This window comes from Ursus americanus, chromosome 15 (genome assembly GCF_024610735.1).
Source record: "Ursus americanus isolate L20-20 chromosome 15, mUrsAme1.1.p, whole genome shotgun sequence".
NCBI classification, from domain to species: Eukaryota; Metazoa; Chordata; class Mammalia; order Carnivora; family Ursidae; genus Ursus; species Ursus americanus.
The window spans coordinates 35,311,458-35,337,601 of record NC_142141.1 but is presented as its reverse complement, the minus strand read 5'-3'; the positions used below and the strand labels follow the sequence as shown (position 1 = coordinate 35,337,601).

At 43.4% G+C, this 26,144-nt stretch overlaps 1 protein-coding gene and 1 long non-coding RNA gene across 4 annotated transcripts in view; one reads left to right on the top strand and one right to left on the bottom strand.

The window, feature by feature from the left end:
- The window catches only part of LOC123785497 (uncharacterized), a 47,535-nt gene extending 40,832 nt beyond the window's left edge, over positions 1-6,703 (bottom strand). Inside the window, exons 1-3 of the long non-coding RNA XR_006777649.2 lie at positions 6,560-6,703; positions 4,003-4,132; positions 2,166-2,232 (exon numbers count right to left, since the gene is read on the bottom strand). This is a non-coding gene — a long non-coding RNA (uncharacterized LOC123785497). The remainder of the gene's footprint in view (positions 1-2,165; positions 2,233-4,002; positions 4,133-6,559) is intronic.
- Positions 6,704-6,770: 67 nt separating this feature from the next.
- Positions 6,771-26,144, top strand: part of OSMR (oncostatin M receptor) — a 49,295-nt gene continuing 29,921 nt past the window's right edge. For 2 of the 3 annotated variants that reach the window (XM_045787304.2, XM_045787303.2), the window contains exons 1-3: positions 6,771-6,878; positions 19,029-19,114; positions 23,812-23,984. In XM_045787304.2, coding sequence (XP_045643260.1) covers positions 19,042-19,114; positions 23,812-23,984 — 246 coding nt within the window. In that variant the 5' untranslated portion in view covers positions 6,771-6,878; positions 19,029-19,041. Of the gene's footprint in view, positions 6,879-19,028; positions 19,115-23,811; positions 23,985-26,144 lie in introns of those variants that run through there. The other variant, XM_045787305.2, reaches the window with a different exon arrangement.

The window sequence follows — 26,144 nt, the reverse complement described above, 5'->3', positions numbered from 1 at the left end:
ATAAATAAAAATTCTAGATTTGAAATACACATCTTTTAAACAAAACTCGCTGGATAGATTTAATAGCAGAATGAAGATGGTGGGAGAAAAGTCCGCAAACGTAAGGATAATTCAATAGAAATTATCTAGTGTAAAAACACAGAGGGAAAAGATTTAAAACAATAGAGGGGCATCTGCCTGGCTCATTTGGTAGAGCACATGACTCTTGATCTCAGTGTCATGAGTTCAAGCCCCACACTAGGCACGGAGCTTAGTTAAAAAAAAAAAATTAATAGAGCCACATGGGTATTTAGGCCTATACGAAGAGGTCTGGATTTTTGTAACTGGAGTCTCAGAAAGAGATGAGAAAGACAGTGGGGCAGAAAAACAATTCAAGAAGTACTGAAAATTGCTCACATATGGTAAAGGACAAATTTGCAAATTCAAGAAGCTTAGCAAATGCCAGGCAGGATGAATAATGAAAAACAAGACATTATATATACAGTGATTTGAATAACTGATGATTTATCAGAAACAATGAAGGCCAGAAAACCATAGAACAATGTCTTTAAATTGTTGAATTAAAAACATCGTCAACCCAAAATCCTATATCCAACAAAAATATCCCTCAGGAATGAAACGAAATAAAGACATTTTAAAATAAAACCAAGAGAATGTACTCCAGTGGACGTGCACTAAAACAAAAACGTTAAAGGCAGTTCTTCAGGAAATGAGATCAGGTGGAAATGGAGATCTTTGAGAAGGACTGCAGAATATTGAGCAAGGTAAATATGTGGGAAAATATAAAAGACTATTTGTCCTCTTAATTTGTTTTAAATATATATCACATTGCAGGTTTTATTTCGTTGTAGATATACATTTTACAACTATAATGTAAAGGACAGGTGGTGCAGTTAAATGCACCTATTAAAAGAAATAGTACAGCATTATCTCAAGTAGACACTGAAAATTAGGCTGCATATTGTAATTCGCAGAGCAAACACTAAAAAATCATGCAGAGGAATAAGAAAAAACCAAAGGCAAATTAAAATAGAACTCTAAAACATATTCCCATAACGTAAAAGAAAGGCAGAAAAGGAAAAGTACAAGGACAAAAACCCAGAGGGAACAAAGAAGAAAACATAGTAAAATGGTAGGCTAAACCCAACCATATCAATAAATGCCTTAAACATAAGAGTACTACCCACTCTATCAAATTAAAATGTAGAGACTGCCAGACTGAATTTTTTAAAAAGTCCCAACTACATACTGTCTGTAAAAGATGCCATTTAAAATATAGCTAGGACTGTAGACTTATTTTAGATTAAGTTTGGCAAATAGCTTTCAAAAGTCCCAAAAGTTCCCATCGAGTTCTCTCCAAGCACTACCCCCATTGTATTAATGCTCTATCCTTTAGCATTAACTACCTCACTCATAACTGTTCGTTTTCATGAACGCGAGCCAAGAGAATAAAAGCAGTCATCTGAACAAACACATACTCAACATTCTCCCTGAGCCCATGCGGGAAAAAAAGTAAAAGATCCAGAAAAGTTCTCTCACTGTCTGGTTTCTGATGATTTCTAGGACACAGTGTGAACACAATTACAATACCCAGGAGAGGGTAGATTGTGTAAAATCGATCAATTAATCCATGAATCAATCTTCAAGCAATATCTAGTTCAAACAAAAAACTCCTTTAGAACTATTAAGGATAATGTTATCCCTCACTAAAATTCACTTAACAGGTATTGAAAGGAAGGTGATTCATAATTAAGTGATTATAATGAATCCCCTGGTATTACACAATGTGAACATTCCATGTGGTTCTCTAACACTCGACATCTTGCTTTGTCATTGCAGGCTCCATTTTATATATATAAAGTTGGAAGTGATAGATGTCTCTTAACTAACCAAGCTGTATGATATATCAGATTAAAAAATTTTCTGGAGGCCTATGTAGTTTTTCATGAGAATACATTTACGAAATAACATTTTCATTTCCATTAAGTTTTCTTTAGAAATAATGCCGGTATCGCCCACAACCATACTTTAAGCAGCATCACCACAGCAGCATAATACTTTAAGACCTAAAAGTGAATCTTCAAAATACCAACTGTGATCTATTGCCCCCCAAATAGAGAATTCTTATCCATGAGGGCAATTACAAATCAGCATCTCCTACTTACCTGATGAAGCCACTTTCTTCAGAAAACTCCCAGTTCCTTCCAGCTCCATCGGTGTGGTCAACGAACACTGCCAAACATGTAATTTTAGATATTTGTAGTAGTCGAACAAACAGAATCATGACTATATTTCTCAATTTACATACCTGATTTCATATATCTCTATGTATGTCTATACCCGTACCCAGATCTATAGCTAGTGTCCCTGACAATTATGGAACTGTTTTTCCTGCAAGAAGTTGGATAGGGTGGGGGTACATCCCACTCGTGCCTTTCTAGAGTAGTTACACAGATGAGACCTTCTGGTGGATGATGGACGATGACGATCATTTCCCAGGTCTTTTGAGTTGGTGTCTAAATTAAAGTCTGGGCCATTCACTTATTGTAAGAGAATCACATGGGGAAAAGTGGAGTTTGAACTTGGACATATTGATTTTGATGTACGAATAAGGTGGCCCAGATTTCAGATGAAATAATTGCAATCAAAGGAAGATTCGGGGTCCTCAGTGCACAAGTGATCACTGAATTCAGAAGCATGGATGTGTTCATTCGGGAGACTGTGGATTCAGAGAAGAATGTCAGAGATGGAGCCCTGGACACGGCAACGTCTAAGGGAGAACAAGAAGGCCAAGCAGGTGATGGGGAAGAAAGTCAGGGAAAGGGGGGAAGTGGAGAGAGTTGTGCTACTGAATTCAAAAGGAAGAGAGAACAGTAGGCAGGAGGGTCAAATGCAACAGAATGAATGTGTATTTTCCCAACGTACTCTTGTGAAGGCTAAACAAGGAAGGGTATTTCAGCTCTTAGCTTAATGCCTTTGGTATTTTTATCTTTTTCATTTCACCTATTTTGGGGCTAATTTTGCAACTAACCTTCAGAATACGTATGTCCTGCATGCTTATGTATCAGCTTGCTAGGGCAGCTATAAGAAATGACCACAAATTTGGCAGCTTAAAATAATTTGTTCTTTCACAGTTCTAGAGCCCAGAAGTCTGCAATCAAGGTGTTGTCAGGGAGAGTTCCTTCTTAGTGAGTAAGGTAAGGGTTAAGGTGCAGGCAAGGAGAGACGGGAGGCACTGACTAGGCTCTGAAACTATTCCTGGCTGGCGGAGAGGCTTAGACTGAGCAGAACAAGAGATAAGGGAACGCGGGTGCCTGGGGCGGGGGGAGGGGGGGGAGCCTCAGTCTGTTAAGGGTCTGTCTTTGGCTCAGGTCATGACTTCAGGGTCTTGGGCTCCCTGCTCGGTGGGGAGCCTGCTTCTGCCTCTCCCCTGCCTCTCTCCCTGCTCATATGCTTTCTCTGTCTGTCAAATAAATAAAGAAAATCTTTTAAAAATATATTTTAAAAAAAGAGAGATAAAGAAACAAACCAGACCAGCTGGCCCTGGATGTTAGTGGGGTTTTTTTTGTTTTGTTTTTGTTTGTTTTTTTTGGGTGGGGGGAGGGTTTGCTTTTGGTTTTTTTTGTTTGTTTGTTTTGTTTTGGTAACTACATTTTAACCACAGAAAATGACCAGACCTCAAAGAAAAAGTAAGCCTTTAGGAATGTTATCAATAGTCTTTGCTCAAACCCAGACCAGAGGGCACAAGAATCTCAAGGCCACAAGCTTCCTGGTCAGTTCTCAATAAAAGACTGTCAGGTAAAAGCCCTCGGTGGCAGCCCATTCATTCAGGACCCCTCTCAGTCTAGAGAGCTTTTTTTTCTTTCCTTTCTGTTCTCACCTTCACTTAACAAACGTTCACTTCACTTCACCCTTATGTGACTGCGAGATTCATTCTTGGACTCTGTGAGACAAGAACCCCGCGATCCTGCAACATTGGGGGCTCAGAGGCATGTTCTGTACCTTTCTCCTGGCTTCTGCAGGTGGCCAGCACTTCTTGGCATTCTTTGGCTTGAGGCAGGATAACTCCAATCTCTGCCCCAGTATTCAGACGGCATTTTTCCTGGGTGTCTGCGTCCCAACTTCCCTCTTCCTATAAGGACAGCAGTCATTGGATTAATACAGTAGGACTTCATCTTAACTTGATTAAATCTACAAACATATTTCCAAATAGGGTCAGATTCTGAAGTTCTGGCTAAACATAAATTTTTGGAGGATACTATTCAACCTAGTAGAATCACAAATTACAGGTGCTATAGCTACTAGACTCTAGAAAGGGGGATAAATTTAAGCAATTAAAATGGTACACAAAATAAAGGAATTTTCTGTGGGTACCTGTTGGAGGAGGTCATTGAGAGGACATGACCTCCGGTTGACCTATGAATTGGATCTGGGGAAGCAGAAGCTCCTCACCCCCTTCTCTGTCCTTGGAATGTATGTTCTGCCCACAGTGGGGCCACTGCAAGGACATTGCCTTAAGAGAGTAATGTGTTATTGAGACCATCTGGACTCTACACTGAGTGAACCCAGGTAAGGCTTCTACATAAACCCTTGATTCTGGCCGGCAGGGGCAGAGATCACTCGTCCAGCAGCTTCCCAAGACAAGCCTCACATGTGAGCTCCCTTGCTTATTAAACCTGACCCGTACCAATCTGGAGTGGTCTTGCCTGTTTCTTTGGTCTTTCCTTCCCGCTCAGCATGGGGTCAGTTTTGAAAGTCACAGCAGGGTGCTCCCAAGGTTGGAACCAACAGCATGGAATTTTTTGCAATTTTGTTTCCTTCGTTGTACTAGGAGCTCAAAGTAAATTAAGACTCACTTTGTAGAAATTCTTCATACTCAATATTTTTTAACTTGGCATCACATCTGTTCTAAGAGACATCCCTCTGAACAGTTTCTATGAAGAAGAAATTAAAATTTTTTTCACTCACTGAAATATAGAATCAGAAAGCTTTTCTGACCTTTTGGGATCCGGTCTGGTAGTTTCCATAGCCGAGCAGATGGCTAAACTAATGGACACTTTAAAGCTCTGGAAGTAATGAGGTGTGGCAAAGGACCATACGTTTATTCAGACAAAAGTACCTTTTCTTCATTTTCATCAAATATTTACACTGCACCATGGTCTTTGTGGCACCATTAGGTAGTAAATGTGTCGAGGCCTAAAACAAAATTCTCTCCGTGGGAAGAGCAAAAACTGCACAATCCAGAAGTAACATCTGGGCTGATTCTGACATATTTTGAGCCATTTGGTCAATTCAAGAAGTGATTCTAAGATAAGATATGATTCACGAGCAATCCTTCTTAATCACTCCTGGGTTCCTTCCCCTCCTACAGTGCTTGGCATTCATAATAGTCCAGGGTCCCCAAACCAGACCAGAACAGGTCTAGCAAAGCTCCCTGAATAATCCTCCAAAACATCAGGCATCCCAGCTCTCCAGACACTGAAACGCCGCCGCTCTCTTCTCTGGGCCCTAGCAGGACACAGAAGCATGGTGGTTCTCCACCCTCCTGGAAGCTTCCCACCTGAAATCTGCAATGGCCAGTACTTGGAGGGCAGGGAGTGACCTAAAAGAGACACTGGTCAGTCGGGGGTGGTGGGTGCAGTTTTAAAAAGCAAAGGGAACTTACGTAGGAGGCTTGTTTTAAGTGGCCACAAGATGAGCCCATCCCTGCATCCCTCTGCCAAACCTTACAAGTTGATGCAGAGGCCTGAAACCAGGTTTGGCCAGGTATACCCTGTGGGTGTTCTCAACCTCAAGGCTATGTCCATGGAGCAGCCCCTGGGAGAGCCAGGGGCAAGCAGAACCCCCTTTCCAAGGACAGGGGAAGGGGGTGAGGAGCCCAGATTGTCCAGTGGCAGCTCAAGGGTCACCTGGAGGTCATGTCTTTTCCATGACCTCTCCCAACAGGGCATTAACAGGATGGTCTCCATTCCAGCTCAAGTCCACAGGGCTCTCCATTGTCCAACACATAATTATGAAGAGGCACCAGGTAGATATTTCAAAGGCCCTCCATTTGAAATGCAAGTTTCAAAGACCGGATGGCATTTTTAAGGGGAAAAGCAAGTTGTAGCATACCCCTCTCTTTTGTGAAACAAAGGCTTTAGGACTGTTGTTACAGATGAAACTTTGTCAGAGGCGTTTCTAGGTAGGAATGAGAACCACGGTCCTAGAACCGTTCAAACACCTTTTTATTTCTCTGACCGCCTAATGCACACATAGTCCGGAGTTCGGCTGGAGCTTTTGTCTTTTGCCCCAAGATTTTCTGCCAGGGAGCCCAGGGTTCTGTCTCTCGCTTGGGATAACAAGTGGCCGCGCGCGGTCACCCCGGCTCCTGGGTCCCTCGGCTGCCCTCAGCGTCCCGCCGCCGCGGGGCCTGCTGGCTCTGGCAGGAGAGGCGGGCGCGCGATGCCTCCCTCGGCCCCACAGCGACTTCGGTTAAACTTTTCCTTTCCAGGCCTCTCCCTCTTCCTTTCCCACCGCTCCCAGTCCGTCCGCCCGCCCGCCAAGTCCGGGGCCGCACCTCCGCGGGGTCTCATCCGTCTCCCACAGGGTCCCGGCCGCTTCCCCCGGGACCCAAAGGGGGAGAATTCCTGTGGGTCCCAGGAGTGCCAAGAGTGCGCAGCAGGACGGGAAATTGCAAAAGTCCTCAGCCCTCTGCCCTCCCCCACGGTTTTCCCGTAATTCCCGCCCCTCGGCGCTCGCCCCGCAGCTGATTCATAGCCTGGGCGCGGGGCCGCCCCTGCACGTCCACACCGGCGTCCGCACCCGCGGCCCCGCGCCGCCCAGTACCCGGCCCGGCCCGCGGAGCCCTCCGCCCGCCCGCCCGCCCATCCGCGCGGGTGAGTACCCCGGCCGCCCGCCCGCTCTCCTCTGCGCCCGGCGGCGGCCTTCCCCGCGCCCCGCCAGCTTTTCCCGCGGGCGGCCCCGGCGCGGCGCCCGGAGGGATCCGACAGCTTTGCAGCCCCTTCCCGGCGTCTGCCCGGCCGGACGCGGCTCGGCGCACGGCCGCTTGCCTGCCCTGCCCCGCGCCGCCTCTGCTCCGCGTTTGCTTGGGCTCGCGGGTCGACCTGCTCCGGGACGGTGCTCTGAGGGTTCCCCGCCTCTGGCCCGCCCGCCCGGCGCGTAACACTAAGAGTAATTCTTTCCAGAGCGCACGCTGCCGGCTCCACCGCGGCGTTTCTACCCTGCTGGAAGTTCGCGGCCCCGTCGCTTCTTTCTCAGTAGCCGGGGATGTTTATTGAGTTAAAATTCCCATGTAACCCACTTTTGCCTCTCTCCCAGCACATCGCCAAGGGAGTTAATTGTCCCCACCGCCCCCGCGCCCCTGGAACACCCCCCCCCCCCAACACTCCCTCCTCTCCGCGCTGTCCGCGAAGTCCCTCCTCCGGGTCTGTGTTTACACCTGGAAGTGGGCGGCGCTCACACCGGCTGCGGAGAGGAGATCCCAGACACCTGGCCGCCTCTGCCACGCGAGTGGACGGAGCGCCGAGCTGGCAGGTTGAGCAGCGGGAGACTTGGAAATACAAGCGCCCCACCCCCCACCCGCATAGAGGGGTTCAGGGACTTGTCCAAGACCCTAGAGCTGGCCGCGGTGACTGCGAACACGCCGCGTAGCCCAGAGCTTTGCCCCTGACATCCTGAGTCCTTTCTTGACAGTCGTTGGCCTGTCCCTCATCAGCCCGTCCGTGCCTGCATGCATGTGTCCTGCCTGCCTGCCCTGCGGTGGGAGGCGCGCCATTGGGTGCCACTGACCAGGACCACTTGGTGACTGACAGGCTCCACCGCTAGAAGACTGTGAATAAGCTTATTCTCCAGCTCAAGAGGAGTAAACGTGGGGGGCTCCAATCGAAGTGAGTGTAGTGTATTTGATTTGAGCTGGAAGGAAAGAAGCTTGAGGTATTATGCCCAAGTCTAACGCCGACTTCGGGACAGAGCTGGAGTTACTCATCTGGTCAGCCTCGGTTTCCTCCCGTGCAGAACAACGGTGGTTCATACTGTGGATCAGGCACTGTTCTAAGTACTTTTTACATAGGCCAGCTCATTTAAGCTTCTCCAGTGAGCTAGGCAGTAGTTTTGTCATTCTCCTTCTATCAGTGAGGATAAAAAAGTGAGGCCTAGAGAAGTTCAGTAACTTGTCTGTGGTCACACAGGGAACAGGTGATTGGCTTTGGCGTCTGGTTATAAGCACTATGTTGTGCCCCCAACTCTAGGACCCTCTTTGGAGTGGTCCTGGGGGTGGTGCTTCATTACCGCCCTCCTTTGTCTCTCTCCTGAGCTGCTTGAAAATGCACTCAGACACCCTTGAGGCTGAAGGGCCCCAGACTGAAATGCGCCTCAGAATCAATCGTGGATCTTTTTAAAGCACTGGACTCCCACGTACCTATTTAGAATCTTCAGGTTAGGCTCAGTTTGTGTTTGCCTTGGTAGCATTCAGAAGTCTTAGAAGCCAATACTGGCAGGGAGCTCACCACCTAATATTTGATTGCTGGACAAAGTTAATTCTCAGCTGTAACTTGCCTCCTGGTGACTTACATCATGGTCCCAGTCCTGCCTCTTGTTGTCCCAGCGAACGTGTCTGAGCGTTTTGTATCAAAGGCCAGCCTGACAGTGTCCGACAGGACTCGGGCCACATGAGGGAAAATACTTCCTTACACGCTGGCTCTCTTCTTCTACCCCTTTCTTTAACCTGAAAGACCAGGAACACCTACAGAGGGGTGTGGAGGTGTTCCAGACTCTCTGATGTTCCTTGTAACCCTTCTGTCCTGAAAAAGGAACCACGTTAGGAAAACTACTATGGTTTTGAAAGAGAGATCAGTGGTAATATGCTTTCACAAGAGGAAGGAGTATGTTTTCCTTGTGGGAACTGGGCTGGGGCATTGTTGGCTCCAGTAGAAGGAAATCTGAGCGACTGTCATCTTGCTCACTTACAGGAACAGTAAGACCTGGCCCTCCTTTCCCTGGAGAGGGAAGCCCTCCTTGATTTAAAAAAAAAAAAAAAAAAAAAAAAAGGGAAATGGGAAAACATAAACAGAATATTCTCAGAAATATCTCTCCCTCCAAGCAGGCTTCTTTGTATTTACATAAAGTGAGCATCTCTTTCCCAGCAACCCTGTTACTGGCTTCACAGCCTTTCTTCCCTTCTCATTTTAGCTCTACAGTTGGCCCTGGAGCAACGCGGGGGTTACGAGTGCCTAAAAATCTGCATGTAACTTTTGTCTCCCCCAAAACTTAACTACCAGTAGCCTACTGTTGACCAGAAGCCTTACTGATAACACAAAGAGTTTTGTTTTGTATACGTATTATATACTCCGTGTTTACAACGAAGTAAGCTAGAGAAAGGGAGATGTTGTAAGAGCGTCATAAGGAAGAGAAAATACACTTACAGTTCTGTATTGTATTTATTGAAAAAAATCCGGGTATGAGTAGACCTGTGCAGTTTAAACCCACGTTGTTCAAGGGTCAAGTGTACTAGTTTTTCAGCATTTATTTATTCCAGGTTGTCCGAATTTCATTTTCATGTTTTAGAAATAATACAAATAATAACTGAATAAGTTCTTATTAAAAAAAATAGAGAAGCATATGGAATGAAATGTAGAACTACCATGGTCACGCCTACTCCCACTCAGAAGAGGGAAGGTGAAGTTTGGTAAATACCATTCCGAGATTTTGTTTACTTTTCTATACATTTGCATAATGTGTATTCATACATATTATCTTAATAGATATAAATGAGATACATTATTTAGCTTACTTTTTCATTTTCCAAGTCTTAGAGATTTTCCCATGTTAGTACAAACGCTTTTGTTAAAGGCCACAAGTTATTCTAAATCAGAAATATAATTTATCCATTTTTCCCTTATTAATGGACATTCAGATGGTTTAAAATTTGTCAGCATTAGCAACAGTGCTTCAGAAAACACTGTGCATTCATCTTTGTGCGTCAGCCTGAATATTCCTGTGAAATAGAGCTCTAGGGTCAAAGGGTTGGTCCATTTTTCCACTTGATAGATACAATCCTTCAAATCATAACACTACCCCCACCCCAGGTACTAATTTAAAATCAGTGCATGAGAATCCATTTCCATCATCCTTCCTACCATCAGCCGTTATCTTTTTGCTTTTTTATTTAAATTTTTAAATCTGGTAAATGAGTGAAACCCGATATGGCATTTTAATTTGCATTTTGCTGATTACTATTGCAGTTTAATGTCTCTTAATGTTCATGGCTCATGTGTGTCTTCTGTGAATTACCTGTTCCTGTCTTTTGCTCGTTTTTCTATTGAGTTGCCTTTTCTGATTCCTGTTTATTACAGAAGCTCTGTACCTATTCAGGTTCTTAGTCCTTTGTCTGTTGTAGATGATTTAAATATTTCTTCTAGTGTGATGCCCTTTTTTTTTTCAACCAACTTTTTTGTGGTAAAATACATAATATAAAATTTACCATGTTAATCATTTTTAAGCATACAGGTCGGTGTTGTTAAACACACTCATAGTACTGTGCAGCCATTGCCGACGTTCATCTCTAGAACTCTTTCCATCTTGCAAAACTGACACTCTGTGCCCATTCAACAGGAACTCCCCATTCCCCCAGACCCCCGCCCCTGGCAACCAGCATTCTACTTTCTGTCACTATGAATTTGGCTACTCCAGGTACCTCATATGAATAGAGGAATCATAAAGCACTTGTCTTTTTGTGACTGACTTATTTCACTTAGCACATTGTCCTCAAGACCATCCATGTTCAGCAGGTGTCAGAATTTTTTTCCTTTTTAAGAATGAATAATATTCCATTGTATGCATTTACCACATTTTGCTTATCCATTCATGATGCTTTTGTTTTTAACTATCTTTTGCTTCACAGACATTTTAAATATTTGTGTAATCAACTCTGCAATCTTATGATTTTTTTAAAAGATTTTATTTTTATTTTAGAGAGAGAGATCTAGAGCAAGCAGTGGGAGAGGCGTGGGGTAAGGGAGAGAATCTCAAGTCAGATGCTGCGCTGAGCTCAGAGCCCTACACGGGGCTCCATCTCACGACCCTGTGATCATGACCTGAGCCGAAACCAAGGGTCATTCGCTTAACCGACTGAGCCACCCAGGTGCCCCTGCAATCTTAGGATTTTTGTGCTTCGTCTAGCTTAGGGAGATCTTTTTCACCTAAAAATTATTTTTAAAATTATCTTATTTCTTCTAATACTTTTATTATTTTGATATGTATAGTTAGCTCTTTACAATACCAGATTTCTGTATGAAGTGAAAGGTAAGGATCTAACTTAATTTCTTTCTAAAGTAGGAAGTTCACCTGACACCATTTCTTTAAGTAACTGTCTTTTTTCCAACTCACTTGAAATTCTGTTTTTGTAGTAAACTAAATTCCTATTCATACAAGAGGCTATTTCAGGACTCTGTTCTGTTTCATTGATCAGTTTCGTCTCTTCTTATGCCAGTACCACCCTGTGTTAAACACTACGGCTTTGTTTTTCTATCTAGTCATGTATATTTGTATATTTTTCCAAAAACTTCTTTTGAAATGATTCTTGTACATTTTCTCTTTTGTATAAACTTTACAAATAGCTTGTCAAGTCTTAAAAATCCTGTTGGAATTTTTGTTAGGATTTCTTGGGTTTCTAACTGTTAATGATTCTTTATGCCTTAAAGTCCATTGTGGTGAGAACTCCAAGGATGGAGGAAGCTGTATGAGGTGGGAAAGCGCCATGCTTTGCAGACTGACTCCCCTGGCTTCAAGTTCTTGATTTATTATGTCATCCTAGGTCAAAGTTACTTTTAACCTTCTTAGCCCTCATTTCCTCATCCGTGTATGAGGATAATAACAGAATTTCTTCCATAAGACTCTTGTGAGGACTCAGTTAATAAATTCACGTAAATGGCATCGCAAAGCCCCTGGCAGACAGTTAGCGTCCAGTTCGTGCTAGCCAGGGTCATTTTCATACTGACTTTCATATCTTACTCTGGCCTCTGCAGTGCACTTCATCATAGAAGGAACCAGTGGATCCTTCCATTACGTATCAATAGGATCCTAGGAGACAAAGATATGTAATAGATATTGAATATAGTAATGCTTCTCGCACTTCAGTGTGCCTGTGAAATCACCTAGGGATCTTGTTTAAGTGCAGACTTTTAGTCGGTAGATCTAAGGTGTGATCTCAGATTTTGCATTTCCAGCAGTCCTTGGGTGATGTCTTCATTCACACTTTGAGTACATAGTCTTTCACTGGTCTTTAAAATCATGCTGCTAGTAATACTACTTCCTATTAGATTACATGTGGTCGATAGGACTTGTAAAGTGCTTTCTTTTAATATTACATGCTCAAGAACTAAACTATAGTTGTGTTGTTTCCTTCCTCCCTCCCTCCCTTCCTCTCCCTTCCCCTCCTCCCTTCTCCTCTTCCTCCTTCTTCTTCTTTCAGAGGAAAGAGGGTTAGTGAGAGCGCTAAATATGATACCAAGTTCTAGTCTTAGATCTGAAATCATTGAGGCAATTAACGATCTGGATTATTTAAAACTTGTTTTCAGACGAAGCCAGCCACATAAAATCTGTCCAGGTGGAGTGTCAAATCTAAAGTCAACTAAAAGAAAAGCCATAATTTCAAGTGTCTTACCACATAGAAAAATGTAAGATGTAAGGCACACGTGGGAAAATGTAAGATCAAAGAACTCTTGGAAAACATGGAATCAGGTCCCACTGTGTGAGAACACAGTGTGTGCCAGCACTTGAGAAGTTGTAAATGAGCAGAAGCTACACTAGTGTGAGTAAATGTTTCCACCTCATGTGATCTCTTGCTCACCTCTTTCCACTCCCAGGCTTCCCGATGGGGGACTTCGAACAAGGTAGCTTCACATACCCTAGTATGCTGGTCTGTCAGAAGGGAATGGCAGTATGTCTTTCTACCCAGGACAATGATTACTTCCTGTATTTGAAAATGCTAATTTGGTGGGCGGGGGGAGAGCAGAAGGAGAGGGAGGGAATCTTAAGCAGGCTCCACACCTAGTGCAGAGGGGTGGGGGTAGGGCTCGATCTTGTGACCCTGAAATCGTGACCTGAGCTGAAACCAAGAGTTGGGTGCTTAGCTAACTGAGCCACCCAGGAGCCCCTGAAAATGCATTTTTAAAGTGCCTGTATTCTCTCAGGACCTGAGAGGTCACATTTTTGTACAGAAACACATGACGTGCTCATAGGCTGATCCAGTACCTAAAAAATTCCAACTGTTTTTTAGGCCTATGGGTTGGATTTGAATCACAAAATACTGTCAGCTAATTTAACCCTGTTGGGGTATATGGTTTAAATATGAAAATAATAGGATTGCAACTACTTGCATTCATAAATATACGTAAAACACACACGTTTTAAAGGACACTTTATGTTGCAGAATTACATAACGTGAGAGAGTTAACCATAATTTCCCTCATCCTGCTCACCTCCCTTACCCCGTCCCATCTCTAAATTTATAAAGTGTTCATAGCTTGTTGTGTCTTTTGGGGCTAGTTTGGATCCTTAAAGTAGAAGACAACAAGGCAAAACAGATGTGCAAGAGATCCGGGCAGGAAGTCCTGGCGAGGGGCGAAGGGACAAGGGAGCAGGAGGAGGCAAACCTGATGCAAGGTGACAGGGAAGAGGGCTTCCACCTGCAACGCAGTTCTGAGAATGTTTTGCCCAAGTCAGTGGGGAGACTTCGATCAAACATTGCTGATTAGAGGAGTCCCATGTTGGGCAGAAAAGGTTTGGTTTGATCGTTGGCTGGACGCAGCCTGCAGGGACTGTGGGCTTGGGTATGAATGTGCAGTAGATCCAAAAGTGCGGCAGGGGAAGCTGTCAGGTAGGTACATTCCTGCGGCAGATCCTTCTAAAGAGAGTACTAAGTGGCACAGTTGCACGGTTGCACACCTGTGTCCCAGAGGTGTTTGTGTGCACACGCTGTTCTGCAACTTGCTTTTTCCCTCAGTATTTTTTGGATATTCTTTCCGAGCAGCACATAGATCTGTTTCATCCTTTGGACCGTTTCATAGTTTTCCTTTGTAGAAATGCTCCATAATTAAATTTTCAGATTCTTTTTCACAGATATTTGGATTGTTTTCATTTTTCCTAAATATTAATAATTCTATAATAGTATTCTTTAAAATAGATAATTTTTGTGTACAGACACACATATATAAGCATACCATGTATAAGACAAAATTCCAGAAATAGGATTTCTGGATCAAAGAGAATGCACCCTGAAATTTTAATAGTTATTGCCAAAATGACCTTGATAATGTCGTCCTTTTCGACTGTCAGTGAGTAACAATGCTTACTTCCTCAGACTCTTACCAGTGCGAGGTGGTCAAACCTTTTTAGGCTTTGCCAACTGGGCACCACACGGACACACATGCAGACATGCAAACTACTATTATAATTTGCACTCATTTACTTATCAGTGATATTGCCTAGTTTTTCCTTATTCCCTTTTAGTTATTGGTATTTCCTTTTTTGTGAATTACATATTCATATCATCTGCTGGTTTTTCTACAGGGTTGTTTGTCTGTTTTTGATTGATTTCTAATTTCTAAGAGCTCTTTGTATTTTAGGGGATAGTAACACTTTGACATAAGTATTCAAACTATTGTTCCCAGTTTCTTGCTGGGCCAATTATAGCACTAAAATGTTTTGCAATGTTCATTTAATCATTGTACAATCTTTATTGCTTCTAGGTTTCATATCATGCTAAAACAGATTATACAAATATTCTAATAATTTTAATGATTCTTTTTCTTGCATTTATATCTTTGTTCATCTGAAATTTATTTTGTTGAAGGGAGTGAGGCAATAGCAATAATGATAAAAATTAACATTAATTGGATTTTCTATGTATAGTTTCTCATAATCTCATTTAATCCTCATACCAATCCTATGAGGTAGGTTCTTTATTCTCATTTTACAGAAAAAGGAACTGAGCTTAAATGGGTAAAGTACCTTGTCCATGGTGATACGATTATTTAGTGCCGGAGTAGTGATTTGACCCTCAACCTTGACTATTACGGCTTTCTTTTCCCACAAATGTCCAGGTTATCGTTCCAGTAGGATTTGAGGGGAATAATCAGTCTCTTCTCTGGTGATTTAAAATATTATCATTAGCATATACTAAATTCCTATGTATTCTTTGGGTCCAGAATATTCCTCGGATCGAGGTTTTCTCTTCCTTCCTTTGGCTTCGTTGAGCACTTCAGAGACTAAGCTTGAACGCTAGCTAGAGTCCCAAGGTCCAGGAATCTAACTGAATACTGCTTAAGAAAAGAAAATCGGCTGTGTGTAAGCCAATTCAGCCTCATAAGTAAGGGATGACCTTACAAAACTGGTAGAAACACTTACCCGGGTAGGTCTAGACAGAGGGGAAGGTGTGCATGAAACTTTCTCTAGGAGGAAGGGGTGGTGGAATGGGAGTGAAGCCTTCCAGGTGATCCGTCCCTTTCGAGGGGGCCCCCCAAGACAAGTAGCAGGGCTCATAAAAAAACGAAGAAAGATACATGGATCTGGGCAAGGTGGGGAACGTGCTGCCCTTGGTGCTGCCGCACAGAACTCTCTCACAGGGAGCACACACCCCAGCACACGTCCTGGGATGAACAACTTCTTTCTTTAAACTAGGATTTGCATATGATGTCAGGAGGCACCTAGCCAATTCTGCCGCTTTTGGCAGCACACCCAAGTTCTTGGGAAGCAAGGGACTGGTCATGTTGCTCCTCAAGGGGATTATTTATGGTGAGGAAACTTCCCAGGAATAAATATTTCAGTAATGACGGAACTAGAAGTTCTAGTGAAGAAGGGCAGGCTCCTACCCCTGGCGAAAGCTGTGTTTTGTTGGGCATGTAGTGTTTGTACCGAGGGACACTCGAAGGTGTCTTCGTTCTGCACAGAGACGAGATTTGAATGAGAATGAGCGGGCACTTTTTCTTTTCTCCCCTCCCTTTTTCTCCACAGAGAAGACATGTCAATGAAAGACTATGAATTAGGCAATATTTGGCAACAGAAAAAGTGGAAGGGCCTGAAAAAGGAGTCTATTTAATAAAATTAAATTGAAAGCAAAGAAGAATGAATGTGAGAAAATTTGGTACAAATTTTTATTCATTTACGAGGTATTTACTGGGTAGTAACTATGTCCTGGGACGGTGGTAGACGGTGGGGACTGAGATCCAGGCCTGTCCTCAAGCAGCTCGTAGTCTGGTTGGGAATGATGGAGATCTGAAAAATGGAAATAAAGAACCAAGTTAGGCATAGGACTAAGAAATGTGAGCGAGGGGGGAACATAGTTTTTGCCTTTCTAAATCCTGCCACTTCGTCCTTCCCTGACTTCCTTTTCTTTCTTCTTTTTTTTTTTTTAAAGATTTTATTCATTTATTTGACAGAGATAGAGACAGCCAGCAAGGGAGGGAACACAAGCAGGGGGAGTGGGAGAGGAAGAAGCAGGCTCATAGCGGAGGAGCCTGATGTGGGGCTCGATCCCATAACGCCGAGATCACGCCCTGAGCCGAAGGCAGACGCTTAACCGCTGTGCCACCCAGGCGCCCCCCCCCCCCGACTTCCTTTTCTTACTGGCCACAGCAGTGGCAGTGCTCCTCACGGACAGTTGTAGGGAGAGAGAGCCCTATGAGAGAAGGAGAGGGCACGGTGGCCTTGTCCTGTCCGAGACCGAGTTGTGCAGGAAAAGTGGCCCCCACTTGGAGCCCCCAGTGCTCCTGGAAGAACATGCCAGAGCTGCTGGCCACTCAGAAGGAGCTCACAGCCCATTCCGCCCTCCACCTTGTCCTCCAGGTGATGCAGGAAGGCCTTGCTTCGCCCTGAATGTCATGGATTTGCACAGGGCACAGGGTAACTAGAGGCATATTTACAGGGGAGGGGAGGAGGGGTTCACATGGGCCATGTGATCAGTCTCCTGGGGCTTGGAAGCAGCTGGCTCAGAGCCCTGGGTGCCCGTGTTCTTCCTAAAGCATCAGGCTCTGGGGCATTAGGAGAACTGTTCATGTGGCATTTCCCAAAGGCTGACATGCATGTCTCCAGAATGTTCTTCCAGCTGCTGACTCTCATTCTGACGATAACCTCCTCAGATTCACAACCTGCCTCGGGTGTGGGAGGCAGTGGGGAAGGGCGGGACTTCCAGACAAGACTGTCCCGAGGCGTCTCAAGGACTCCCTGTGATCCCCAGACCATAGAAACAAGTCCTTTGTAAAGACTCCTGTTTCTAGATTTTGTTACATGACAACTTTTATTCTTTAATTTCTGGTGACCCTTAATTCATAGGTGGCTCCTAACTTTTAGTTTTAAGTTTCTCTGTGCCTATAAATTTGTTTAAAGTTTGTGACACGTAAGATATTTGATTTACCTGAACTCCAAAATTTGAAAAACATTTTAAAATAAGTAGCCCTTTCCTACAGAGAACACGAGACCACCTACATCACTCCCTGAATCATCTACTTTTCAATTTACGGGATGAGATGTCCTTACAGAGAAGGACCTTGCGCTCCTCAGCCTAGGTCAGTGTTAGGATAGGATCCTGTCTGCGTAGACTAGGATGGGTCAGTCGTGCACTGAGAGTCACATGCTCCATGTTGGCCTTTTTCTTTCCCTTGCCTTGGGTTCTAAGCAGGAACGACTTTCTCTCAAATTCATTTTCTCCTTGGCTTTGATATTTCCTTGTAATAGGAACCTATCTCAAGTTGTAAGTAGAGATTTTAGAGAGGTATGAATGACCTGTTTGCCAAAGACAGAAGTAGTAGAAAGCAGGCTGAAAGGCCCATGAGTACAAGCTGTCGTTTGCAGATGTTTGCTTCTGCGGGCAACTGGGCTCTGGTGTGAGCAGATTTGACTGCCCTAGAATAATTTAACGGCTGGCTGTATTCTCTTTATGCCTTCGCTGTTGTTCCAAGTTAGTGGTGGGCAATGAAAAGGGATGAACTGGTTCACCAAGTTCCTGGCTTTTGGTGAAGGCCAGGTGGCTAGACAGGCGAAATGGACTCTGAACAGTTTCATTGCCTGTCAATGGAATGAGTCAGACTTTGAAGTAGAAAAGTGAAACTCAGGGCTTCCCTTGACTAACACACTTAGTATTAAATTAAGAATGAATTAGCCTCCTTGAGGTCATCTAGGTTCACTCTTTGTACCCTCAGATTGTCCTGTGGTCGAAGGACCCGATGAATCAGTGAAGCTCTTTGACCTGCCGTTTACAACCCTCCTCTAAATCGAGGAAAACCGGAAATTATTTTGAACAATGAAACACTGCCTATCTCTTTAAATGGAATGTGCTGGGTTTTCGTTGGTGAAATTTTAATGAGAGAGACAGGGAAGAGTGAAGATGACTCCTCTCTAAGTAATTAATTCAAATTTAGTTTTTCTGAAACCATGGTCTATTTTTATGTTTCATTTCTGTTTCTTTGCTTTATCTTTCTTTACTAACCTTTGCTTGGTTTGAGGAAATTGGTAGGCCACTTCTCTATTGCCACACGGCCTCTGTGGCACACAGCAGTGAGCATTCATGGCTCCCACATCTGGGATGGGCTGCTCTTAGCCGGCTGCTGGCTGACCTAGGCTGGCCCCGGGGCGGGGTGGGGGGGGGGGTTGGGGGGGGCGCAGCCATGGTGACTCAGTGCTGCCTCCCCTGTTGCTCCTTTTCCTCCTGGGTCCAGGAGGGTAGCCCAGAAATGCTCTTTTCATGCCAAAGGTGGAAACACAAAAGAGCAAGCAGAATTACACCGGGTCTTTTGAGGCCTAGGCTCCAAGCGGGCACACCATGGCTTCTGCCTCAGCAAGTGTCCTGGAGCAGGAAAATATACTCTTTGGGAGGCAAGGGGGGACTCCAAACTCATGTGACAAGAGGCATGGGTGGAGGAAGGAGAGAAGAATGGGAGCCCTTAATACCATCGTCTACCACAATGGGGTCAAAGACATCTGCTCAGAGCTAAAATTAAATAAAAATTTCCCTTTGTATAATTTATCTTTTTCAGAAATCCAGAACCTATGGCTCTCTTTTCAGTCTTTCAGACAACATTCCTCTTGGCATCGCTGTCCTTGAGAACTTACCAGAGTGAAGGTGAGTAGTGGGAAGAATAGGAAAGAAAAAAAATCACGCAGAGAAAAAACACAAGGTAATTGGTGCTTTGGAGGAAAGTTGTCCGAGTCTTTTGTTTGGAAATTACTTGGAATTGGTGAGTAGCAATGGTTTCCTTAGTTTTGACTGTTTTGATAGCTCATTGTCTTGATAGTTCATTATAATAAAGCCACACCTTAACCCATTTCCTGGCCAGTGCCCTGGTCATCCGGGTTCTCCGGAACAGATCTAATCCCACAGAACTTCGTGGTAGATATATTGAGAGTAGCATCTCCAGAGGAATTCCGTCAGCACCTTGCCGTGTGGGGGTTGGATATAGCAGACCAGTGCTGGCCACTAGGTTAGAACAAGTCGTGATGTCCTTCAGCGACATTCATTGAGAAGCTATTTGCTGCAAGATAATATGCTAAGTACTGAAATGCTATTTATGGAAAAAGAAATAGTGTTTGTCACTTAACTTCTCTCCCAGTGAGGGTATTTTTCAATAAATCAACTTTGTAAATAGTGTCAATAAGATGTTTATAATGACTTTGTATATTATGTGGAACCAGTTTGAAGGTACTCAGGCTTGAGTCTGTTGGTTTGTAAGGTTTGTGTTGCTTTCACCTGTGTTTAACAAAGCTTTACATTTTCCTCATTCTGTGTTTATTCCTTGCTGAACTCCCTTTGTCACAGAGAGTGCAGGCATATGCTGTAGAAATTACTCACACAGTTCCGTTCCATGGATTCATGAAAGTGATGTTTGCAGGAAATAACCCATAGAAGTTCTCAATTTCCCTTAAAAATCTGTGAAAAGATATTTGGAAATGAAAAGGCGATTTTGTTTGGATAATAGCTCAGTTCTCTGCCTGGTATTCTTTAAGTCTGGGTCGATTTTTTTTAGGTTCAGGGCATATGACACAATGTTACTTTTTTGGCTTCTTAAAATTCGTAGTTTGTTGATAATCTTCCCTAATCTGGAGCTGAAAGATGGAAATTAGGACTTCTCACTTGTCGTATGTATTCCCCTCACCCTGTCTGTTTTACTTGCTAAATGTGACACGGCTGGGCTGAGGGGGTCGTCTGTACCATAGGAAGGTTACATCCAGCCAGATCCCCTGGTTCTCAGACAGACCCATGCCTCCAGCTCCAGGCTCTCCAGAAAATCTGAGGCATTTCATTCCAAGCTTTTGGCACAGCTCACTTCCCTACTGAAGTCTCATTATCTGATCCAATGACGATCGACTATGTGCCTTCTACGTACGAGACACTCTGTTCTCAGAAGTTCCAGTGAAGAATGGACCCTTTCAGCTTCTTTTATTTAGATCAGGCATTCATTACCTGTTTCTCTCTCCACCAATCTTTGTTTCTGCTTCCAGCTTTCTCAGCTAAGCATGCTGGCTTTGCCAAGTAATCCTGTCTCTGTCCTCACACCACCTGGATTTCTTGTCTCAATTTGTGCAGCATCTGCCAAGCACCTGCTAAACCCCCACTCAAACGATGACCCAGCCAGACTCAGGGCTGACACCTGGGTTCAGACGTCCTAGTTTCTCCCGACCCACGAGACAGAGCCCAGACTCACTTCCAACTAGCGCTGGGCTCATGTCTGCTTCAGTCAGAGATCGTGACTATAGCATTTGGTTTATTTTCTTCCATTCGCTTGTCTTAGTACATACAGAACAAGATGGAGATGGAAATATGTAGATTTTTTTATAGAAGTTGAAGGTATACTATATATACTGGGAATATTTATACTGTATATATAGTTATTGAACTGTATATAGTTTAAAGTATGCATGTTGTATATAGTGTAAATATATATACTGGGAAATTATACTATGATATGTAAATATAGGTAAAATATAAAAGTGTATGCAGGTAAAGTATGTCTATTTCAGTATGTATACTTTCATATATACTTTTAAAAACAATACAACATAGGATGAGGGTTTTTACCTTTGATCTTAAATGTTCTTTTAGAATTAACATTCTATTTAATGGCTGTGTGATGTCCCAACTTATAAATGAACTTATTTTCTTAAGTAGCATTGGGGGCCAGACAGAGAGCCTGGGTGAGGAAAGTGGGAGAGTCTGTGATTAAACCCTGGGCTGTCTGATCACCCACTCACCACTATAAAAAGAGAGCTGGGCCCAGGACCAAGAACCGTGGGTTCTGGTCTAGTTGTATGTGTTTGGGAAGGTCACTTCCCTTTTTTTAAACTCAGTTTCCTCATCTGAAAAATAATGGGACTTAAGAATCTGTGTGGTCCCTTAGTCCCTCTGACTTTACCTTGACATTTCCCACTCTTTCCCAAGGAAGTCCTCAATTGCTTTTGACCAAATTATTTCTGACTGATGTCTTTCCAAACCACCTGAGTCACTCAACACTCACTGATAGCATACGTCAATATAGAGTTCCTCTTTTACCTAAAGCATCACACAGTAGCTTTCTTGAGCTTCCAGAAATACAGTTGATGCTGGTGGTTGACTCATTCATTTAGCAAGCAGTCCCTGGATGTCTACACTGTGACAGGTGTGTTATTGGACTTGGTTTCACAGAGTTGAGTAAGACTTAGTCCCACCCTTGTTTAGCTCACAGTCCTCAGGGAGAAACCCCGGACTAGGCTACTACAACACGCTGTGATCGGTGCTCAAACAAGGGCTGAGAAAAGCAGCCCGGGGGAGAAGAGAAGGCCAAGGAGGAGAGGTGTTAGTGACCTGTTGCTTGTCGTGCTCTTGAGGACTTGTGGAGATCCTGGGTCTGTGTAACTTGAGGTCAGCTTCTGCTGTGGGGAAGAGGTTGTGCCAAGTGCTGGGGACAAGAGTCCATTCAAAGATGCCTCTGCCTCAGCTTCTGCCCTCCAGGCAGTTTGCATCTAGAGTGGGAGACTGACAGCAACAAACTACTATCCAGACGAAATGGAATGAGGGCTAGGAGAGCCGGGATGATTTTGCAGGCTCCCGGCCTTCTCTGTGCAATTGGTGCCACAATTATTAAAAATATTTCCTGCTATTCTGTAAGGGACCTGCTATTTCACCTCCCTAAACATCCTTTCAGTTAACTTACATCATAGGCTTGGAAGACACACCCAACTGACTGGTTTAAGGAGAGGATGAATAATGGCTGTGCCTTTAACTAAAAAAGAGTTGAGAAATTTTATTCACAAAGGAGAAAAAAATCTCTAACCAAATAGTAATAGAAAGTGACCACCGTGTTTTGGGCTTTGAGTGTCCAGAAATTCCAACCTACTTCATTTAACTTTGTACAGATGGGGTCTGATAAATGATTCACTCTAACAAAGCTCATTAAGAATTGGAATGCCAAAAAAAAAAAAAAAAAGACTCAAAATGCCAACTGATTAAGTTTCAGTGGGAAATAAACCTGGAAAAATAACTGGTGCCCAGCCTTTTGGTGCAAATTGACCCAGAAGACTAAATTATGCATTTTGAAGTATCATCACAGTGGGGTGAACCAGGGATCTTAGAAGAATATTTCTTGTAAAATCTAGCCTATTATAGGGTTCTGAAAGTAATGCATGTTTCCTGAAGAACATTTACAAAATACAGAAAAGTATAAAAAAGCAAGTTAAAATCACAGCCTTGCCATCCAGAAATAATGAGTATTAACTTTATAGTTTTACTTCCCTTCATAACTTTTTTAAAAATAACGTAAGTACTTTAAAAAATATAAAATGGAATGCACAATCTAGTGTGGTTTTTTAAAGTGTGTGGGAAAGGTTGAGAAAAACATAGGATTTAAACTTGGCAATGGAGAGAGAATGGAGCTGGAAGGATGGTGTGTCTCAATTTCTGTATCATTTGAACATTTTGATCATGATCACGTATATGTAAAAAAATTTTTATTGAGGGGAAATTCACATAACATAAAATTCATCATTTTTTTATTAAAATGAACAAATCAGTGACATTTGGTACATTTAGAATATGCAACCAGCACCTCTGTGTAGTTCCAAAACATTTATCACCCCATAAGGAAACCTTCTGTAATCATGAAGCACTTACCCCCAATTGCTCCCCTCCTGAGCCCCCAGCAATCACCAATCTTCTTCATCTCTCTATGAATTTACCTATTCTGAGCCCCTGTGTCTCTCCAGCTGGGTTCCTTCCTTGAACTAAGAACATTGTCACAATTATTTTATTTCACACTAAGTGCCTTGCTGGTCTCATGCACAGAGTTCAGTAAATTCTTGCCAGAGGTCTTTTAAGTTTAGTGCATTGAGATATAAGCAATCATGTCTAGAGATAGGGTATGCTCCCACTTTATAGTTATTTATTAAACTATGAAATATTGACTTTCAAGCACAAAACTCATTTTTTATTTCCAGAAATATGAAGTTTATAGCCAAGAGTCCTCTTTATATAGCCTTACTGACTGGAAATTTCTAAACCAGTTAGATTGTCCAATAAAGTATCCTTTTGTTTTGTTTTACTGTTTATCAATTGATTAGCTTGCTGTGTATTGTTGGGCAAGTCATTTCATTTATCTAGGCTTTACTTTCTTTATTTACCAAGTGATTTCTAAATTCCCTTGCAGACTTTCAAGATGTCTGATTCTAAGACGCACATGTGAGCATTATTTTTCAAAACTAAACAGTGGTGATATTGACCAGTTTATTATCTGTGACTTTTCAATTGTGTTCCTATTAAATGTTATTCATATCTTGTTTTTGGTCTTTCAGTCTGGTCTGAACCTTTGCCGTGGGCCCCTGAGTCCCTGAAAGTTTCTATCAATTCTACACGTCAGTGTTTGCATTTACAATGGAGTGTCCACAACCTTGCTTATCATCAGGAATTAAAAATGGTTTTTCAGATAGAAATCAGTAGAATTAAAACATCTAATGTCATCTGGGTGGTAAGTTTTGGTTTTTTTTGCTCAACATTCTAAAAATCCTTTTCTGACACCATGATTTGTCTTTTATAACATCCACAAAAATCCCAATATGGAAACGTTTTAGCAACTCAAAACAATTACATTTCTGTGTTTTTAGTTAAGAGGGTATGGGACCAAGTAACCTGACAGCTTTGGTTCAGTGAGGTTGGTCGAGATGCGTTAAAGAAATAGATCATTTCCTCATTTCTGCTGTATCCCCTAAGCAGGCTACTGGGCCTGTCCTTGAGTCCTAGATTCCAAAAATCCATGAATATCAACCTTCTTTGTTCTCTTCCCTCTTTCTTCCCTGTCCACCAGACATTTTCCTAAATAAGATGTAATTGTTTGGCAACATTCTTCTTGCTAGTGTGGCTTCCTGTCTCTTTGCTCGTACCGTGCTGAAATACAAGGAAAGATGAGTCTAAGCACTGTGTGTTCTGTCCAACAGAGGTTCTTCCTAGACCCGCCATGTTGGAGAGTAACTTAAGATGGCCTGTGTTGCTTCACTTGTGGCTTTTTCTACAGCAAATTAAATTATGAAAATCCTTCATTTCATAATCATTTTGCCTTTGAATTATTTGGGATAGATTTTTCACTTGTCTTGGTTCAAATCATGGTTGCGTCCACTTAGTGGATGCTTCTCCATCTCGTGCATTGAGACACTGTGGTGGTTTCTTTCAATTTCCCTTTTATGGTCTGGGGAACCTTAATAATCTACCCACACATCATGTTCATTATCATGGGATGTTGAAGGACAGCACAGTGGAATGTTTTCTCATTGAAGGGGAACAGAGAATTTGCCTGGCGTGAAGGGAAACACAGCAATGTGTCACTGCTGGGATTCTCCATGTGCTCAGCCAAAGGCCACTCTTCTCTCAGGCACTGGAAGCGTGGGCACAGGGATTCAGAATGGTTGGTTTCTTTAGTAAAGTCTAAATGCCACTCATTTGAAGCCTCCAGTTACTTTCCATATTCATGATTGCATTTGAGATCTGAGTGAGAGGCCTAAAGTAGGTATAACTCTGACTCTATCAATTTAGTATTGACACCAGGTCTACCATTCCACTCGGCCAAGTGTCGTTTCCCACAATGAGAGTTGGTCAGTGTTCTGATGTTAAGCAATGGCATTGCTCATGTACAGCTGTTCCCCTTCCACCATCAGCATGTCTGCCCACTGTTGGACCTCATACTCATCATTTTTGTATTTTCATATATATATATATGTATATATATTTTTTTTTTAAGAGAGAAGAGATACGGAGAGAGTACATGCAAGTGAGTAGGGGAGGGGTAGAGGCAGAGAGAGAATCCCAAGTAGGCTACATGCCCACTGTGGAGCCTGATGTGGGGCTTGATCTCATGACCCTGAGATCAACACCTGAGCCGAAATCAAGAGTCAGACGCTTAACCAGCTGAGCCACCCAGGTGCCCCCATATTTTTATATTTTTGATGGATGTACTCACTGGTTGTTGATTTGGACCCAGTAAAATATTGCACAAAGGTCATAATGAGGCTAGTTGTCCTAGAAAAAGAAATTTGAGAGAAATGCTGGAAGAATTCATAAAACACTAGTACTTACCACCATTAGCAGAAGTTAAGGCTAACCATAGACGAAGTGGATCCCATTTTTTATTTTTCTAACAGGCAGTTGTTCATATCTATTTTCACCTTTGATTCGTGTAAGAGTTCTTTTTTCAGGCTAGAGCAGCTTGTGAAACCTGCTTCTGTAACCTGCTAAGGCTCGAGATCTTGGAGACTAGAGTTTTGCCTTATCCAATGTATTGTCCCCATATCACCGGGCCCAGCCTGACTGGGGAGAGGAGAAACCCAAGGCACAGAGAGGTGGGTTGTGCTCCTCAAGGTCCCCGAGCCAGGGAGCCAGGACGGTATCCTCTTTCACCCTCGTGCCCAGACAGCGGCGATGGTCCCAGGCACGCCCGGGGTCATCGGTGGCCGTGCCTCCCAGAACAGACAATACAACAAGCCCTTGTCTGACCCGCGCAGGCCTAAAGTCAAGGAGAGACATGAGATCCCCCCGCAGTTAAGGGGAGGAAAACCAGCCGAGGGGGACCGCTTGTGTTGAGAGCACAGGCTCCCTTTCGTAAGGCAGCTCCCCCAGATGCAGGCCGGACCGCGCTTCC